The sequence below is a fragment of the Hemicordylus capensis genome, chromosome 2, assembly GCF_027244095.1.
Source record: "Hemicordylus capensis ecotype Gifberg chromosome 2, rHemCap1.1.pri, whole genome shotgun sequence".
Lineage (NCBI taxonomy): Eukaryota > Metazoa > Chordata > Lepidosauria > Squamata > Cordylidae > Hemicordylus > Hemicordylus capensis.
Window position 1 is genome coordinate 247,989,337 of NC_069658.1, and position 20,043 is coordinate 248,009,379.

The window sequence follows — 20,043 nt, forward strand, 5'->3', positions numbered from 1 at the left end:
TTAATTTTAAAAAAACTGACTTTATGGCGCATCCACACTGGTGTTTTTTTAAAAAGCACAATAGGACACATAACATTTGCTGGACTAAAGTTAAGCCTACGAACAGACCAAACAAAAAATAAAATCAAAATTCAGATTTAAAGCACTACTTTGTGGTACAAGTAATGATCCAACAACACCCAGCAAGTTCTGCCAGAAGTACTTGGCCTACTGAACAATGACACCAGAACAAACCAGAAACCCCATGTATGCTTTAGACTAGGGGTCCCCAAGCTAGGGTCTTCATAGGAACATAGGAAGCTGCCATATACTGAGTCAGACCATTGGTCTATCTAGCTCAGTATTGTCTTCACAGACTGGCAGTGGCTTTTCCAAGGTTGCAGGCAGGAATCTCTCTCAGCCTTATCTTGGAGAAGCCAGGGAGGGAACTTGGAACCTTCTGCTCTTCCCAGAGCGGCTCCATCCCCTAAGGGGAATATCTTACAGTGCTCACACTTCTAGTCTCCCTTTCATATGCAACCAGGATGGACCCTGCTTAGCTAAGGGGACAAGTCATGCTTGCTACCACAAGGCTGGCTCTCCTCTCCATTCTGGTCAAGGATGATGGGAGTTGTAGTCCAACAAGATCCAAAGACCCAAGGCTGGGAACCCCCTGCTCTAAAACATGGGCTTCATGTCCCCCACTCACTTGAAGCCAAAATGTTCATTGGGGATTTGAACTTGGAACGTCTCTCACGCTGAGATTTGGTAGCATGCATGACTTGTACCCTTTGCTAAGCACATTCCACTCTGGTTTGCATTTGAATGGGAGACTACATGTGAGCACTGTAAGAGATTCCATTTAGGGGATGGGGCTAATCTGGGAGGAACATCTTTATGCTTGCATGCAGAAGGTTCCAAGCTCCCTCCCTGGTATCTCCAAGATAGGGCTGAGAGAATCTTGTATGCAACCTTGGAAAAGCCACTGCCAGTCTGTGTAGACAATACTGAGCTACATGGACCAATGGTCTGACTCTGCATATGACAGCTGAGTTTCCTATGTTCCTATTTGTACTCCTAGCTCCTAATGGACCATACATTAAAGTTTTGCCCACTCCCACTTTCTCGTTGAATATGGGCTAGTCTCAGATTGGACTTGGGTTCCGAAATGAGAACAGTATTAATTTCAATGGAGGATAACAGTTTGTATAGCGGGGGAAGTTATATTCTGGTCAGAATCCTCCATAAAATGAAAGGATGTCTACGGTCTGCTTCTTGCTGAGGTGCTAAACCTGTGTCTGTGCTTTATCAATTCAGATTATAGGGTGGGCTTCACGTACTTGAATGCTCTGTCATACAATTCCTCGCACATGGAAAAGTAGCCATATTCACAATGACACAAAGCTAGAACACATGTCCCTGATGTGCTAGTTTTCTACAAGTAGTGAATTCTGCTGTTGTTTGGAGGACATTCGTCATGTGAGTCCCTACCTTTAATATGAAGTGGTATAGACCAGACAGAAGTCAACCACCTCAGTGAGGACTAGGCCCATTCGTTAGATTCCTTTTGCCTCTGAGTAATGATGGGATTTACAGTATACAGATATGTGGCTGGTAGGTATTTCCAGGTTCTTATCAGGAGTTTTTGTTTTGTTTAGGATTGGAAAGGGCAGGGGGATGCCATTTATGGATGTGTAAGACAGGTTGAAAACTAAATCAAAAGTGAAATAAACAAGATTTTCAGAGGAAAGTATGCTGCTAACCACTACCACCCGCCACCGGGTTGTCTTCCTGGCTGAAGGATAGGAACCTGATTTGCTGCTTCTGCAAATCTCTAGTGTTTTTTTCCCTGGAGGCCACCAACAATGATGTCTTTACAGCGGCTTTCCCACTGTGTGGACTCTCTGGTGGCTTTTAAGGCTCGAGATCCGACTGAACCTCTTTGTGCATTCAGGGCATTGGTAGGGCTTCTCGCCCGTGTGCCTCCGTTCATGGGCTATAAGGTTGGAGCTCTGGATGAAGCATTTTCCACAGTAGGAGCACCTGTATGGTTTCTCTCCAGTGTGGATTTTCTGGTGTCTAAGAACATCTGACCTCCAGCTGAAGCTCTTCCCACAATGGGAGCACTGGTACGGTTTTTCTCCTGTATGGGTCCTCTCATGGGAAAGGAGCTGGGCGTTATGAGTGAAGCTCTTCCCACAGTCCAAGCAGACATATGGTTTCATGCCGGAGTGGATTTTCTCATGTGTGTGAAGATGGGAGCTTCTGCTGAAGCTTTTCCCACAGTCAGAACACTTATATGGTTTTTCTCCGGTGTGGATTCTCTCATGTGCCAGAAGGCACGAGGTCTGGCTGAAGGTTTTCCCACAATCTGGGCATTTGTATGGTTTCTCTTCCAGGTAGGTTCGGCCAAGTGGAGGCAGCTGCGGCCTCCAGAGGAACATTGTCTCTTGGTCTAGACTTTTACGTCTTTCCCCTGTGTGTGTTCGTTTGTGGGCAATGAGGTGCGAGCTCTGAATGAAACCTTTCCCACAATCTGGACATTTATATGGTTTTTCTCCTGTGTGGATTTTTTGATGTCTTGTGAGGTCTGAGCTCCAGCAGAAGCTTTTGCTGCACTCGGAGCATTCGTACGGCTTCTCTCCTGTGTGGATTCTCTCGTGGGCTAATAGGCTGGATCGCTGAGTGAAGCTCTTCCCACAGTCCAAGCATGTGTAGGGCTTCTCTCCCGAGTGGGTTCTCCGGTGCGAAATAAGGCGTGAGACCCATGGGAAGCTTTTCCCACAGTCCAGGCATTTATAGGGTCTCTCCTCTGTAGGTTGGGCTGCAGGAAGAGGATGATCCTTCGAGCCTCCAACAGAAGAAAGGGATTCTTGCGTTGCCTTGGCTGGAAGGGTTTCCTGTTGATTCTTTGGTTGACACAGAATTGCAGAGTCTGCTTTCTGATGGGGATGCAGCAGTGTGCTCCCTCGAACTGCTCCCTGCAACTGCCCACTAGGTTCCACTTTCACAGGCCTGCCCAGATGAGGAAGAGCCCCCTTGCTTATGTACCCAGCCCCCACAGGATGCAAACGGAGGATGTCAGGATAGGTCAGTCCTTCTGTTGGTAGAGAAAAGAAGAGTCAACCCAATCAATGCTCAGTTCACACTTACATTGATAGATTTCATAATGATATTAGAAGTCACAGTGAGATAGTGCAGTGGTTAGAGCAGGGTTTCCCATCCTTGGGTGTTTAGATGTTGTTGGACTACAACTCCTATCATCCTCAGCCAAAACGACCAAAGTGTAAGTAAGTAAGTTTATTGTTGTAACCACTGGTCATAACATAAAACATAACATAAAAAAATTAAACATAAAATATAATGCAAGTATAACATAAAAGAAAAAGGAAATATACTCTTCATAAAAAGTAATTAAAAATTAATAATGGCCAAAGTGGCTGGGGGATGATGGGAGTTGTAGTCCAACAACATCTGGACACCCAAGGGTGGGCACCCCTGGGTTAGCGTATCAGTCTAGGACTGGAGAGACAGGGGTTCACATTCACACAGCCACAACACTTCCTGGGTAACCTTGGCCAGGGACCATCTTTCAACCTAACCTACCTCCCATGTCTGTTGTGAGGATAATACAGTGCGAAAACCTGAATATCACCCAGAGCCCTTCGGAGGAAGGATGAGATAAAAATGTGATTAATAAGTAAGTGGGGAGCCTTGCAGTGTCCCCTCTAACAGGGATTCCCAGATGTTGTTGACTACAACTCTCAGAATCCCCTGCAGAAATGACTTTTGCTTGGGGATTATGGGAGCTGTAGTCAACAACATCTGGGAATCCCTGTTAGAGGGGACACTGGAGCCTTCCCTCTCTTAAGTTCCTATCACTATTTGAGCCTAGTGTAAGAAAGGTATTGCCAAGTCTCCTCTTCCAAACTGATGTCCAAAGAGAGATGCTCTAAAGGCTCACACTTCTTCAGCAAGGTGAGATGCTTTAGGATTAGTGCTCCTCAACCAAGGTACCTAGAACTCTGTTTCAGCCACTGAAGTATGATAAACTTGTAGGTCAGTAGTAGGCTAGTTCACATGATCAGAAATTGGGTAGGACAAGTGTTCTACCCAAGTTTGGGAGCTGTGCAGTGAGTATGCTCCTGCTTTTTGGACATGTGTGAATTGAAAGCTAAGTCAGAGGAGGAGAAAGTGATAATGTGGGAGGCGGGTGCAGGCTCTGACAGCATTGTACTACCTAGGGATGTGCACGAACCTGTTTGGAGGCCCTTTTACGAGCCTCCGTACAGGTTCGTACGCTGGCCAGTTCGAAGGTGGGGGCGTGTCTGCCTTTAAGGGCAGGGAAGGATGCACTTACCCTTCCCTCCACTTTCCCCCCCGCTGGTGCTCGGTTTTCTCAAAGTCCATTGGGGCGGCAGCATACCTCCCTGCTACCCGTTGCCCCCTTTACCAGAAGTAACTGGATGCAAGTGCGTTGAGTACTTCTGGTTACTTCTGGTAAAGGAGGCAACATGGCAGCAGGGAGGTACGCTGTTGCGCCGACTGACAAGTGCTGGCAGGGGGGAAAGTGGAGGGAGGGGCAAGTGCATCCTCCCCTGCCCTTAAAGGCAGACATACACCCCGCCTTCAAACGGGGCCTGCCTGGTTCTGTGCACTTCCCTAGTCCTACCCAGCATATTATCAAGGTAGGGGAAATCCTGTTGAAGCCTATCACTTTCCCCTACGCTGGCCTAGCTTTTAATTCACACATGACTGTAGGGATGTGCACAAACTGAGGTCTGTGCACTGGTTTGGTGCTGAACTGGTTCAGAACCAGATTGGCACTGTGGGAAGGGAAGCAGGATCTTTAAAAAAAGAGGAGAGCCTAAGCCGCCGCATGAAGCGTCTTGCTTGAATCCCTGATCGACATAATTCATTGGTCTGATTCAGCAGAGCAATTCTCATATACTTATGCCAAAATGTTGCTTTCCGACATAATTACTAAAGGCTCAGGATTCTGTGCTGCTGTTCTTTTATTCCCAGAGGAACATAGGGAACTGCCTTCTACCAAGTCAGACTATTGGTCCACCTAGCTCAGTACTGTCTACACAGACTGGCAGCAGCTTCTCCAAGGTTGCAGGCAGGAGTCTCTCTTAGGTCTATCTTGGAGATGCTGCCAGGGAGGGAACTTGGAACCTTCTGCTCTTCCCAGAGCGGCTGCATCCCCTGAGGGGAATATCTTACAGTGCTCACACATCTCTCATTCAAATGCAAACCAGGACAGATCCTGCTGAGCACGGTAAGCTGTGTGACCTTCTGCTGTATGGGCGCATCTTTGTTCACTGCACTAGTGCAGCAGCAGTCTAGATGCTGGCCGATATTTGCAGAACATTCTGTTAAACCACCACAAGTGCCAGCAGCTATGGCAGAAAGGCTGAGCACACAACAGAAACATACATAAATATTGATTGACGATACCCAGTGAGGTTGTCTTCCTGTGTTTCTCCTGACTGCTGTCCCTTTTGAGGGCTTTTGGTCGGAGGTCTATCAGACCCCACTCCTGCTTTGTTGAATACATGGTGTCCTTCTCAGTTGTCATCAGCCCCTGGGCAAACATGCTGGCATTCGCTTTCCGCATCTGTAGACCAAACAACAATACTTAGCCATCTGGATTATTCTTGAGTGTGTGCAAAGTGCTTTGCAGGTATGAACTCGACATAATCCTTAGAACAATCCTGTAAAGTATGTAAATATTATTATCATATTCCAGCCAAGGTTAAGTGGCTTGCCAAAGGCCATCTAGTGAGTTTATGGCAGAAATGAGGTTCAAACTGGGGAAGGGCTGTAACACAGCTCACTCTCTTAGTGTCATTTCCCTGGATCCAGGACCCTCCAACCTGGGTGGTGAGGGAGACAGTTCAGGGTGTTGGAATATTATTTGCAACTTGCTTTCAACAGCCCAAACGCACGATTGGTTTGCACAGCACAAGTTGTACATGTCTTATCTATGACGCAGGCAGCTGTTACCCCCACCCCCCACCCCTCGCCTTGAGGATATTTTACATTGCCTAAAAGTATGTCTCAGCGGGGAGGGGAGGGGAGGGCAGGAGAACCAGGCCAAGGCCACAAGCCAGATCTCTTAAGAAGTGTGAGTGAGAACCATGGCACTTGGAAGCAAATTGGAACCTTTGGGGTTAAAAGTAATACTTTGGCTTGTATACAACTTGTATACAATGCGCAGGTGCGAAATTTGTGGATTACTCAGTACAGAAAGACTGATGAACTGGCAGAGGGGGGCTGGCCTCACCCGGAAGCTTTTGCTAGCAATAAATAAAGCTTTGTTTGAAACATTGATACTGGTGTCCAGTGAAATTGCCTAACCAAGAAAATAAGCAACAGGGAGAATCTCTCCCTTCTAACAAGGGCATGAGAGAAACAGTATGGGAAGAACCTAGTACCAAGACCCCAGGTGACCTCATAGTGCTGCTTGTGGTTTTGAATGGAGGACATGATGTACAATAATGTGCAGATAACAAGATACATGCAACAATTGTCTGGATTGGTTTTGTGAAAACCACACATCTGCTGTTGCAGATAAGTGTCCCAAATGCACAATGGATGCACAAATGCACAAGTATGCAGGAAGGCAGGAATTCCTTCAAAAATCAAGAAATCCTTGCAAAAATCAACATTGCTATTCCCCTCACCTCACATCTTCTCCATGCCACTGTGCATTACCTGAGTGGGTTCAGCGGCATAGTTTTCTCTTCTGCGAGTCCCAGAAGGGTTTAGCAATCTAGAACAAAGCGCTGAAATGACTGTGCAGCCTGGAAAGGTAAGGACGACAGACTTCAGAAAGGAACTGAACGCTTTTTCAAAACAGGGGTATCTCAGTTCAGTGGTAAAGCACACATTTACCATGCAGAGAAGGGGGCCAGCAGCATGGCTATTTGTGGGAAGGGGTTCAGCGAACGGCAGCTAGGGCAGTGAGGGGTCTAAAAACTCAGCCCTAGGAGAAACAGTAGGCTTTGCTGCCTGGCAAAGGCAAGCTGGTGGCACAGTGCCAGAGGTTACCGGTTCAAATACCAGCCGAAGGCTCAGGCTCCAAAATTACCTAGGTGCAAGCCACCTAAAGGTACAGTGGCAAAATGACTTGACTAGCAAGCCAGAGGCTGCCAGTTTGGATCCCTGCTGATATGTTTTCCAGACTATGGGAAACACCTATATCGGGCAACAGTGATATAGGAAGGTCCTGAAAGGCATCATCTCATACTGTGCGGGAGATGGCAATGGTCAACCCCTCCTGTATTCTACCAAAGACAACCGCAGGGCTCTGTGGTCGCCAGGAGTCGACACCAACTCGACAGCACACTTTACCTTTAGGAGGAACAGCAGGCCCTGCTGCCTGGCAACATAGGAACATAGGAAGCTGCCATATATGGAGTCAGACCATAGGTCCATTTAGCTCAGTATTGTCTTCATAGACTGGCAGCGGCTTCTCCATGGTTGCAGGCAGGACTCTCTCTCACCCCGATCTTGGAGATGCTGCCAGGGAGGAAACTTGGAACCTTCTGCTCTTCCCAGAGCAGCTCCATCCCCTGAGGGGAATATCTGACAGTGCTCACACATGTGGTCTCCCATTCATATGTAACCAGGGTGGACCCTGCTTAACTAAGGGGACAAGTCATGCTTGCTACCAGAAGACCAGCTCTCCTCTAAGTTGGTGGCAGCAACAGTGGTGGGGGGCTGCCATGAAGGCAGGTAGCCACTGTGGCCCACCCTAAAGTCTTGCCCCAACCCTCCTACAGCCCTGTTGAGAGAGATACCTGTGCTGCTCTCCAGCTCCAGTCGCAGCGTCTCTGCAGATGAAGGGGGAATGGGAGAGCATTAACACAGACCATTTCAGTTACATACTGTAACATGCCCATGCATAGATATAAATAATAATGACAATGACAGTCTTGAAATGGCCATTTGCTAAAACGAATGTTTGTAAATGACAAGGCTGTGGGCACTTGGTGCTTAAAATAAAGAACCAAACACATTCCCTGCACAAAAGAGATCTGAATTCTCCCACCTGTAGATACATAATGGAATGAAAGCAAATTTAGCTTGTGTTGGCATACATTTCTCCTGCTTTGGCTGCTCATGGGCAAGGGCAAACATTAAACTAGGCAGTGATGTCTCAGTCCCTCTGTGTAATCCTTCCTACACAGCCCTGGTGAAGGGATTCTGCCAGAGACACTTTTCAGCCCTCCTACCAACAGGTGATGAGAGGCGGAAGGAGGGTGGTCTTTCTTTTTACAGTTGGTGGCTCAGGGAATTCCAGCAGGTGCAGATCTCTTCACCTCTGCAAAGGTATCAAAGGTTGCCAACTGACCAGAGGTAGAACAGGGTTGCCAACTGACCTGCTCTTCTGCCTCTAAGGAAGGTTTTATATCTGGAAATCAGTGGTGGAGCTTTTTATGGCTCAGCACAATTGTCGTTTGCAACTAATTGCGGATCAAACTGCTGTTAAAATCACAGGAGCAGGGACTGACTCAAAAGCTGGCAACCATCATAGTAAGAGCCTTCAGTCTCACACAGAGCACTAGAACTTGGAGCCTCATGTTTGGGGGCAGTGTGTCTCTGAACACTGGGGGGGGGCAAACGACAGAGCACAGCTGTTTCCTTTATGCTTTGCTTTGATTGATCATCATTGGGGGCAGGATGCTGGTCCAGATCAGAGGTTCCCAAGCTGGGGTCCTCAGATGTTGTTAGACTACAGCTCCCATCATCCACAGCCATTGTTGCTGTGGATGATGGGAGCTGTATTCCAGCACTCTCTGGGGACCCCAGCTTGGGAATCCCATAATCAACATAATTCCTTGGTCTGATTCAGTAGAACAATTCTCATATACTTATGCCAAAATGTTGCTTTTCTAGATAATTACTAAAGGCCCAGAAATCTGTGCCACTGTTCTCTTATTCCCATAGGGAGCTGCCATATACCAAGTCAGACCATTGGTCCATCTAGCTCAGTATTGTCTACACAGACTGACTGTGGCTTCTCCAAGGTTGCAGGCAGGAGTCTCTCTCAGCCCTATCTTGGCGATGCCAGGGAGGGAACCTGTAACCTTCTGCATGCAAGCAGGCAGATGCTCTTTCCAGAGTGGCCCCATCCCCTAAGGCGGAATATCTTACAGTGCTGTCACATGTAGTCTCCCATTCAAATTCAAGCCAGGGCAGACCCTGCTTAGCAAAGGGGACACTTCATGCTTGCTACCACAGGACCAGCTCTCCTTCTACTCCTTGCAAGTAGCTATTCACTTCTCCCCACCCATAATAAAAACCAAACAGAGAGAGCAAAATCTTCATACCTTTGAACCCAAGGAAGACTTCCTGCAGGACGCTTCTTTTCTGAGAGAAATGGACCAGTCTTTGCTCCAGTTCCAGAAAAACTAATTCTGGGTTGGGAATCAGCCACTCCTCCCTGCTTGAAAATAAGGAAGGATAAAGAATCAGGGCCCTGACCTTCTTTCCAGATGTAAGGCCAGCAACCTCTAATTCAAGGGTTCCCAACTGTGAGACCCCCAGATGTTGTTGGACTACAACTACCCCCTGCCACAATGGCTGGCCATGGTAGCTGGAGATGATGAGAGTTGTAGTCCAACAACATCTGGGAACTGAAAGTTGGGAACCCCTGCTGTAATTTGCAGTTTTCTCAAAACTAGAGGAGAAATTGTTATTTTTCTTTTAGAAGGGATGGTGCTTCTCAAGTCGGGGTGGCTCAAGGTACTGCCATGCCTGAGATGAAGTACCAAATGCTGCCTTGCCCCACACCGCTGGTGGGGCCAGTCCTCTTTCAAAACCAAACCATGCAAGCTTTGAAAGTGGTGCAGGGGTGGGGTGGGGAGGGGAGAAGGTTTCCAGCAGTCTCTTCTTGCTTCTTGTGAGCTTTACAAGGGGCATGAAGTGCTCCTCATAAAGCTTGCAAGGCTTAGATCAGTCCGACAAGCTGCTTCAGGGGCAATCTTTCCACTCTGCTAGCAATTCCATATTCTGCCTCCTGAGGCTACTGCCTCAGCTCTCCTTATGGAAGGACCGTCCCTGTTCTCAAGCAAGAATTCACCTGACCTCATGTTCGGAGGTACCCTTGAATACCAAATACTCTAAGGGACAAGCTTAGGTTCACCCAATGAAAATGATGGGTGGTGGGCTCAGAAAAGATACACAGTAGCACTACTTTATGCAACACCTAGGCTGGATTCGGACATAAAGGGAAACTGGAGAAAGAGCAGCCAGAGGTCCCAAAACTAGTGGTGTGCATGGTTCGGTTTGATAGGGAAAGCCATCGGACTGGTCTGGAATTCCGGCGGTTTGGATGGGCGGGGTGTGTGTGTCACTTTAAGGGGGGGTGCTCCCGCAGCAGAGACTAGCGCGTGTGCTGCGAAGGGCGCATGCGCTCCGCCAGCTCTTCTGCATTGAAGGCATTGATGGACAACGATGGGGGCAGGGGTGGCAGGGAGGAACTCTGCCGCCCCAAGAAGATTCTTAAATGCACCAGCGCCGGAGGGGGAAGAGTGGCGGGGGGGGTAAGTACTACCACCACCCCTTAAAGTGTCACCCCCGCAAGTGCCGGACCATGCTGCGGCCTGACCATGCACACCCCTACCCCAAACCAGAATGTCCGAATGCGGGAAACTGCAGTTTGAACCCTAACTCAACCTGAGGGTTCACTCTGAACCCTCAGGTTGAAGTGAGGTTTGCCACTCGGGCCTCTGGTGGCTGCCTCCATTATGCCCGAATTCACTAATGGAGGCAGCCTTCCCCGGACTGGAGTTGAGGGAAGGAAGCTCCTCCCTCTCTCCATCCTGATTGGCTGCCGCAGCTGTCCATCAATCAAAGGAGGAAGCCCAGCAGCCAATTCCTCCTCCTCTCTGCAACCTCACAGACTACAAAGAGGAGGCCAGGGCTTATATCCAAATTCGGACAGGTAAGTGCATGGGGTGGGGGGTGGGTGGGGAGCAGAACTGCAGGTCCGTTGGACCTTTGGTTCTGTGTTATGTCTGAATTCGGCCCTAGTTAACATGTGGATTTCATGGTCCCAGGATATGTTGATAGCAACTAGCCAATTCACATGTGATGTGGGAGATCTATGATCACATTTGCCTGACTTTGGTGAGAGACGGGGGCCTAGGAGAGGGGATATTTACTACCTGCCCTCCCCGCCCCCGCCGGCAAGTGCCGTTTTCCTGAGGTGAAGGCGAAAACCCTGAAACTTTAAGTCAAACATTAAGACCTGTACCAGGGATATTGAGAGAAGTGGGACTCACCTGCTGTTAGTCCCTTCCATTCCCTAGAGGGAAAGAGGTGAACAAGAAAAAAGTGTCAGCTTGCATATAAACCCTCTATACTGGTTAACACATCATCTTCATCATTTTAAAATACTTTCATTTTACATTTTTCACAGGTTAATGTTCCATTGCTTATACTCATTATAAATTACCCACCATACACACACAGGATTTTTAAAGCAGGGTTTATTTTTTTAGCAGCAGCTGTTGTATAGCCCTATAACATCTGTAAAAAAGGTATTTTATCGTCACTTGATGAAGAGGCACCTTAGAAAGTGGAAAGCGTAAGGAAGGTCTTATATTTAGCAGCGGGTCAGCCCACCACAGTGTCTTTTCAGGGGCAATTGTGAGCGTCTTCATTGTGTTTTCTGTACAGATTGTGAGCCCTCTTGGGACAGGGAACAATCTGCTCATTCTTTTTGCTTTGTAAATTGCTTTGAGAACTTCTTGTTGAAAAGTGATAGATAAACATAAGAATAACAACAACAATAACAACAACTTGAAGAAAGAAACAGAGGGTTTAATACTGGCTGCACAAGAACAGGCACTAAGAACAAATGCAATAAGAGCCAAAGTTGAAAAATCAACAACCAACAGCAAGTGCCGCCCTTGTAAAGAAGCAGATGAAACAGTGGACCACCTGATCAGCTGTTGTAAGAAGATCGCACAGATTGACTACAAACAAAGGCATGACAAGGTAGCAGGGATGATACACTGGAACATCTGCAAAAAATACAAGCTACCTGTAGCAAAAAATTGGTGGGGCCATAAAATTGAAAAAGTGGTAGAAAATGAAGATGCAAAAATATTATGGGACTTCCGACTACAAACAGACAAACATCTGCCACACAATACACCAGATATAACTGTAGTCGAGAAGAAAGAAAAACAAGTGAAAATAATCAACATAGCAATACCAGGGGATAGCAGAATAGAAGAAAAAGAAACAGAAAAAATCACGAAATACCAAGATCTACAAATCGAAATTGAAAGGCTGTGGCAGAAGAAGACCAAAATAATCCCAATAGTAACTGGCACCCTAGGTGCAATTCCAAAACATCTTGAAGAGCACCTCAACACCATAGGGGCCACAGAAATCACCATCAGCCAACTACAAAAAACAACTTTACTGGGAACAGCCTACATTTTGCGACGATACCTGTAACAACAATAATATTGATAACAAAATTCTGGCATCCCAGGTCCTTGGGAAGGACTCGATGTCTGGATAAAACAAACTAATCAATAACAACTGACTGTGCAAACAAGACATCATCATCATCATCATCATGGGTTATTATCCTCACTAATTGTGTGATCATGCAAGGAGAAGTGTTCCCACCACAGAGAGCTTCAAGAGCTCTGTGCTGGTGATTGCATGTAGAAAGGGGAGGGATTTTCACATTTTCCTCAGAAGTGCCCTGCGCCACCCCAAAAAATGTCCTTGAGGACTGCACAGCCCTACGGGACATGTTTTTGGGTGGCACAGTTCTTTCATTTCCCAATAGAACATTTCTCCATCTGGAAACACTGTGAGAAAAGTTTCAGCAAAATTACAGAAATGAAATAAATTTACAGTTCATTGAAATAAGTTTGTCTCACCAGCAGAGTTTGGCTAGAAGGTCCTTTTTCCTCCTCTGCTCCTCCTCTCTTCTTACCAAGTAGGCAAGCTTTCCTGGACAATCTGGGGACGTCCTCATCTCTTCTTTGGATAATGTCTCTGTCCAGCTCTCCCAGCCAATTCAGAAGGATTTGTTCCTGGTCTTCCAAAAAGTCATTCAACATCTTCCACTCCCAAAGAATCTTTTGCCTCTCGGCTTCAGTTTGTCTCTGGGATGACAAGGAAAGCACCCCATTATGCAAAACGGTTGTTGATGGAGAACAACACGCCCTCATGGGCACTTGGCACTTGACAGAAACCCTTGGTTTTATGGATCTGCAATGGACCTTGAATCACAACCACCCACAAGGGTGGGAGAGGCCTCTTCTGTTCCACTGTTGCCTCTTCTGGTGCAGTGGCCAAAAAGATCAGGGTCGGGGAAGGTAGTTGTGAGGGTTGGAGGGTTCTGATGTTACTCTGGGATAAGGGGCTCTTCCAGAAAGTGATTTATTCCAACTTCAGTGCAAATTCTGATGGAGGATGGTGTACCATCTTCTAGAGTGTGGCAACATTGGGGCAAGATTTAAAGACTCTTAACTGGCGCAGCGGGGAAATGCTTGACTAACAAGCAGAAGGTTGCTGGTTTGAATCCCACCGCTGGTACTATATCACTCTACACACTTTACTGGAGAGCCAGCGTGGTGTAGTGGTGAGAGTGCTGGACTAGGACCGGGGAGCCCCGAGTTCAAATCCCCATTCAGCCATGAGATTTGCTGGGTGGCTCTGGGCCAGTCACTTCTCTCTCAGCCTAACCTACTTCACAAGGTTGTTGTGAGGAGAAACTTGAGTATGTAGTACACCGCTCTGGGCTCCTTGGAGGAAGAGCGGGATATAAAATGTAAATAATAATAATAAGATGGGCGGGTCCCCTGGCAAACCCCTCACCTGCCAGCCTGCGTTCTTCATTTTCACTGCCACCTTGTCTGCTGCCTGGCCAGAAGCCTTGGCCGCACCTACCCGTTTCATGCCGATGTGGCCTGATGATGTCACTGAGCCAGCGGGGCTGTGCAGATGCCAGTAAGAAGAGGCCTGCCTCAAAGGGGCCACCTGTTCTTGCTGGTATCCAGGCAGCTCTGGGATCACGGTCAGCGAAGCGTGGCGTGCAGGGAGGCAGCTGGTGGCTCCTGGGTGGCAACAGCCTTGTGGCAGCCACACCCCTTGTCTCCATTGTCACCACGTCCCTGAAGCCCTCTACACACTCCATTCATTGATTGTAGCATAAATTCTTAGTGCCGTCCGACAGTCAAGATGTGGGAAAGCCATTTCTTTTCAATACTGCTTTTATTCTGACTTGAGAAGGTCACAGCTTTGTCATGGACTGTCAGAAAGGGACACTAAGATTTGATGTGACATACTTGAATCTCACGCAGAGGGCTTGTTACATCTCCTGTCGGAACTTGCACTGAAGTTGAAATAAATCCGTGTCTGGAATAGCCCACGCAGTGCCTATCGGTGTGCTTCTTTCTGGGCCCTTATAATACTTTGATGTTTCCCAGTATTCCTGTCTGGAAGGCCTAGATATGTTACAATCACTACTGCTAACAAGGCAATTAAAAGGAAAGAGGAAGGAAGGAAGGAAGGAAGGAAAACAGTGTTAGGAAACATAACCCTTGCTATTTTTGTTCTCTGGAATCACTCCAACAACCTAGGCTGTATTTCACAACATATACCAGAGGATCTCAAACTGTGGTCTTCCTGCAGATGTTCATCTACAACTCCCAACATCCCTGGATACTGGTCATTGTGACTAGGGATGATGGGAGTTGTAGTCCAACAACTCCTGGAGGGCCACAGTTTGAGACCCCTGATGTAAAAGGTCTCCTATGAACCTACTAGCAGTTCCTCGCTTCTCCTGTGCTCTTCTATTTTCCCGTCTTCTTGCTCCCGTCTCAGAAAGGCCAGATGATCCTGCAGCACCTTGAGATTGAGATGTCAACAACATTAAAAATTACACACACACAGGCACAAACCCCAATGTAATATGTGAAAAGGTTGTAGAACAAGTGAGTTGTCCAGTATCACAGCTCCAAGCTTCTGATCCCAACAATCCCAACTAAGGATTGCCACCTTTTTCTGGTCAGGCTCCTGAGCCTTTAACAGCTTTGTAACAGGCAGAAATTCTTCAATAAGAGCTTTTTCAGGCATGAAACCTCAACCTGTTGAACTGTTTCCTGGAACATTCTGCCTCCCACCCCCCACAAATCTCCAACCTTCATAGCAACCCTCCAAAACATCTCACATAAACATCCCCATAATGTACCTGCGGTGGCTCCAGTTTTGACATTTCTCTGCCTTATCTCTGAAGCAAAAATGCAGAGGCGATTCTGCCAAAAGGAGAAACAAATTAAACTGAGGAGAGATAAGAACATAAGAAGAGTCTCGCTAGACCAGGCCCAAGGCCCATCTAGCCCAGCATCTTGTTTCCCACAGTGACCCACCAGATGCCTCTGGGAAGCCTGCAAGGAGGAGAGATGAAGGCAGACTTCTCTCCTGCCATTGCTCCCCTGCAACTGGTATTCGGAGGCATCCTGCCTCTGGACCTGGGGATAGTGGCGCAGTGGCATAGGCAGAGCATGGGTGGCTCATGCTCTCACAGGCAAACCAACCATGGCGGGGGGGGGCTCTTTTACCCTGGCAACCCCCAGCGGTGACTATGGCAGAGGTGCAGCTGGAGTGGCCTCTTCATCCCCAGCAACAGCGGAGGCACCGTGCAGTGGCTAGTGAGCACCGCTCCATTGACACGGTGAAGGCAGGAAGCAATATCTTTAACAAAATGCTCACCTTGCTGCCATGGGCACCCAACAGCTTCCAGGAAGTGCTGACCCAGCAACCTGTGGAGAGGTTGCCCCACCCCTGCTGCTCAGCTGGCCTCTGCGCAAGTGCAGTGGCCTTTTGGGTGGCCAACAAGGCCTGCAAACCACTCAAATGGCCGCCACGCATGTGAGTCAGCTGAGTGGCAAGAGCGGGGCTGCCTCCCTGCAGGCTCCTCCCGGAGGCTTCTGGGTGCCTGCAGTGGTGAGGTGAGTGTTTCGTTAAAGGTTTTGCTTCCCGCCTTCACCGCACCCCCTGTAGCGGCACTCACTGGCTGCTGTGCCAGCTGCAGGAGTGCCATTGCCACTCTGGGGATAGGCAGTGCGGCACCATTGTGGAGAACAGCATGACAGCTGGCCGCGAGGGTGGTGAGGCTAGGGGAGGTGAGCGAGGCGGTTCTGGAAGCAGGGCAGCACAGGTTCTTTGGACCCATCTGCATACCTGTCAACATGTCTGTATTTTCCCATTTAGTTGAATGGGAAAATAGGGATATGTTATCATCACCAATCATTAATAATAATAATAAAATGTCTATACTACCCTTCCAAAAATGGCTCAGAGCGGTTTACATAGAGAAATAACAAACAAATAAGATGGAACCCTGTCCCCAAAGGGCTCACAATCTAATGGTTGGCAGGTATGTGCACCTGGTGCACCTACTGCAGGTATGTGCACGCTATTGCACTTCTGCCCCTGAGGTAGCCTATAGCATCAAGATTATCCATTAAGTTGTCTAAGCCCCTTTTAAAGTCAACCAAGTTGGCAACCATTACCACATCCCATGGCATTCCATAGGTTAATTCCATAGGTTAATAATGTGCTGTGTGAAAATAAGTTTGGATGGAGGAGAGACTGATGTTTATTTTTATACTACTATAGTGCCATTTGCTAATATAGACTCAAGGCAAGCCCTATTCCAACATTACGTTGTATGTCCATTTAGGTGTATGTACACACATACATCTTTTTGTGTGAATGACTGTATATGCATCCATGTTATGTTATGTTATGTTATGTTATGTTATGTTATGTTATGTTATGTTATGTTATGTAAAATATTTCTATACCACCCAAAACTTGCGTCTCTGGGCGGTTTACAATTAAAATCATTTAAAACATCAAATCAATTAATTAAAATAACTGAAAACATTGAAAACATTTAAAACCCAATATTAAGAATATTAAAACTATAAATCTAATTAAAAGCCTGAGTGAATAAATGTGTTTTCAGTGCCTTTCTAAAAGTTGCCAGAGATGGGGAGGCTCTTCTTTCAACAGGGAGCACATTCTAAAGACCATGGGCAGCAACGGAGAAGGCCCATTCCCAGGTAGCCACCAAATGGGTTGGCAGCAACTGCAGACGAACCTCTCCAGATGATCTTAACAGGTGGTGAGGCTCATGGCGAAGACGACGTTCTCTTAAATAACCAGGGCTTCCGCTGTTTAGGGATTTAAGGGTAATAACCAGCACCTTGTATTTTGCCCAGGTATTGGCAGCCAGTGTAGTTCCTTCAACACAGGAGTCATTGCTGTCCTTCAAGAGAGCCCTTAAAACTTACTTATTTGGCCTGGCCTTCCAGAGTTTTAAATGATTAATTGTTTTAAACTGTTTTAAATTGTTGCCCTGATTTTCAGGGCTTTTAGCTGTTTTATTGGTTTCATTGTGTTTTAATAGTTTGATTGTAATTGTTAATTTGTTTTTAATTGTTTTTATCATGTTGTGAACCGCCCAGAGCTGTATTGGAAGGGCAGTACATAAATCTAATAATAAAATAAAATAAAATAAAATAAAATAAAATATGGTCTCTCCTAGATGACCCTAGGAGAGACCATGTTCATTTTAAGACCCATGCTCATTTTAAGAGTGAAGAGTGAACAGTTCATTTTAAGACCCATGTTTATTTTAAGAGTGAACATGGGTACAGCCCCCTGAAATGCAGAACACAGATAGGAAGTGCACTGCTGTATGGCCAAAGTAGTGTAGTGGTTAGAGTGTTGGAGGACTAGGATTGGGGAGAACGGAGTTCAAATCCTCATTCAGCCATGACACTCACTGCGTGACTCTGGGCCAATCACTTCTCTCTCTCAGCCTAAACTACCTCACAGGGTTGTTGTAAGGATAAACATAACCTCTGGGCTCCTTGGAGGAAAAGTGGATATAAACAGAAAATCAAAACCCAAAACCGTGTGAATAGAACTGGGATTGCTGCATATTTAAAACAACAGCATAGAAGAACAATTCAACATTGTGTAGCGAACTTTGGTTGGAGGCTTCTTTGGATATTAGGGGAGGGGATTGTTTGGAGCATGGAATGTTGGAGTAAGAGAGAGAGGGAGAATGTCTGAAAGGCAGGTTGCGGAAACTACTGCTGGGATTTGGGGACCATTGTCGTCTGAGCGAGCCTTGGGACTTGAGAGGAGGCTGGGGGGGTGGATTAGATCAGGTAGGGTTAGGAACCTGTTAGAAGCTACGCTCGTTAAAATACATGTGTACCTGGATAAGTATGACAGACACATTCTGAGACACTTTGTATCTTTTCTTTGCTTTGTTCACAATAAAACAAGTAAGCCTATCTGCTCTGTTCCCCTAAGACCCACGGATCTGCAAGGATTGAACACCTACCTTGAAATCTGCATAGCTGGGCTGTGACAACTGATTTAAAAACACAGAGGAGAGGAAGCTGAATTCTGAAGAATGACAACTCCAGCTACTCACATGACAGGCACAGCATCCCCAAAAGGCAAAACCAGGGACAAAATAGACACAGGGATCTTCCAGGGGCAGATCCCAGAAAATAGGGACTGGAGCAGCGGGAAAGTAACTTGCCTAAGGAGCAAAAGGTTGCTGGTTCAAATCCTCACTGGTATGTTTCCCAGACTATGGCAGTAGCGATATAGGAAGATGCTGAAAGGCATCATCTCATACTGCGCGGGAGATGGCAATGGTAAACCCCTCCTGTATTCTACCAAAGACAACCACAGGGCTCTGTGGTCGCCAGGAGTCGACACTGACTTGGCGGCACAACTTTACTTTACCTCGCAAACAGGGCTGACATACAGAGCAAGGATGCTCTGGTGCACCAAGAAAGCAGCCTAACAGAACTTCCCAACTAATTGCACTGGCGCAGTGGTTCCTCCTGGGGGACCCAACTAATTGCACAGTTGCAGTGGGGAAGCAGTGGTTTTTGACACCCTCTCCTTCCCCAGGAAGCCCTCTGCACCACCCAAAAATATATCCCCAAGGGCTGCACAGCAATGCAAATGCAATTCATTCATTCGATTTCTATACTGCCCTTCCAAAAAATGGCTCAGGGCAGTTTACATAGAGAAATAATAAATAAATAAGATGGACGAAAGTTCTTCCTCACCTGCAGTACCATTTAATCTAGATCTCTGGGTGTCCAGATCAAGGCTGTCACTTCTTTTTTACTATCATCTTCTGTGCCTTTAACAGGAGTCTGGCATGCAGAAATTAAGTAGGCAAAGCTTTTCCCCACCATACCCTTCCCATCACAAGAAAACCTTCAGCTGCTACATTTTTATGCCAGGATGCTGCTAAGGGCACAAGTCCAGGGTCAATAGCAAAGGCATCAGCTGTAATCCAGAGCTTAAAACCTCAAGATATGAATTTGAAAGCGGATTCTCTTTGCAGGCACCCAGAGATTATCAACATACCAAGGTGCTACTTAACACTCCGTGTCCAGGCTCCCCTGTTACCATAGAGATAGCATCAGCAGCACCATCCCAGCATCCTACCTTTCTCGGCTCCTCGATCACACAGCCTTTGCTTCTTCTTGTATTTTATTTTTCTCCCTCCTTTTTAACCTCCCCCCCACACTTTGCAGAGACTTGAAATGCAAGCTGTAGCAATAAGCAACACCCACATGAGCAGACCCGGAAGCAATTCTCTACCTGCCTGGACAATAAAACCCCCTCCCCAAACTAAGCTGGATCAGGCAAGAAAAAGCAAGGGGGAGACCCACTCCTCTTCTCCTCACTTAGGAAATAAAGAGAGACATCTAGTGGCTGAGGGCAATCTTTCCCCCCACCAAGCTAGGAGAATCCTGCCTCTCCAACTGTGATCGACAAAGGCAGAGTTTGACATATCTATCTATCTATCTATCTATCTATCTATCTATCTATCTATCTATCTATCATATTTATATTCCGACCCTCCAACACACTGCTGTTCAGTACAGAGTACAACAAAACAGTAAAACATTATATGTTTTATAATAAATAAGAGGTGATTAAAAATACACTTAAATTGCAATT

At 46.8% G+C, this 20,043-nt stretch overlaps 1 protein-coding gene across 2 annotated transcripts; it reads right to left on the minus strand.

The window, feature by feature from the left end:
- Window positions 1-952: 952 nt before the first annotated feature.
- On the minus strand, window positions 953-19,651 carry LOC128342620 (zinc finger protein 436-like). 2 transcript variants are annotated; one of them, XM_053290151.1, is made up of 10 exons: window positions 19,525-19,651; window positions 15,218-15,281; window positions 14,791-14,874; window positions 12,900-13,127; window positions 11,277-11,299; window positions 9,321-9,433; window positions 7,788-7,820; window positions 6,700-6,788; window positions 5,440-5,599; window positions 953-3,079 (listed from the first exon to the last, which is right to left on the minus strand). In XM_053290151.1, exons 2-10 carry the CDS (start codon window positions 15,239-15,241, stop codon window positions 1,854-1,856), a joined length of 1,980 nt encoding a protein of 659 aa, XP_053146126.1. In that variant the 5' UTR covers window positions 15,242-15,281; window positions 19,525-19,651; the 3' UTR covers window positions 953-1,853. The 2 variants fall into 2 exon arrangements, with proteins under 2 accessions (XP_053146126.1, XP_053146125.1); XM_053290150.1 differs by having other exon boundaries at window positions 9,321-9,436.
- Window positions 19,652-20,043: the final 392 nt, after the last annotated feature.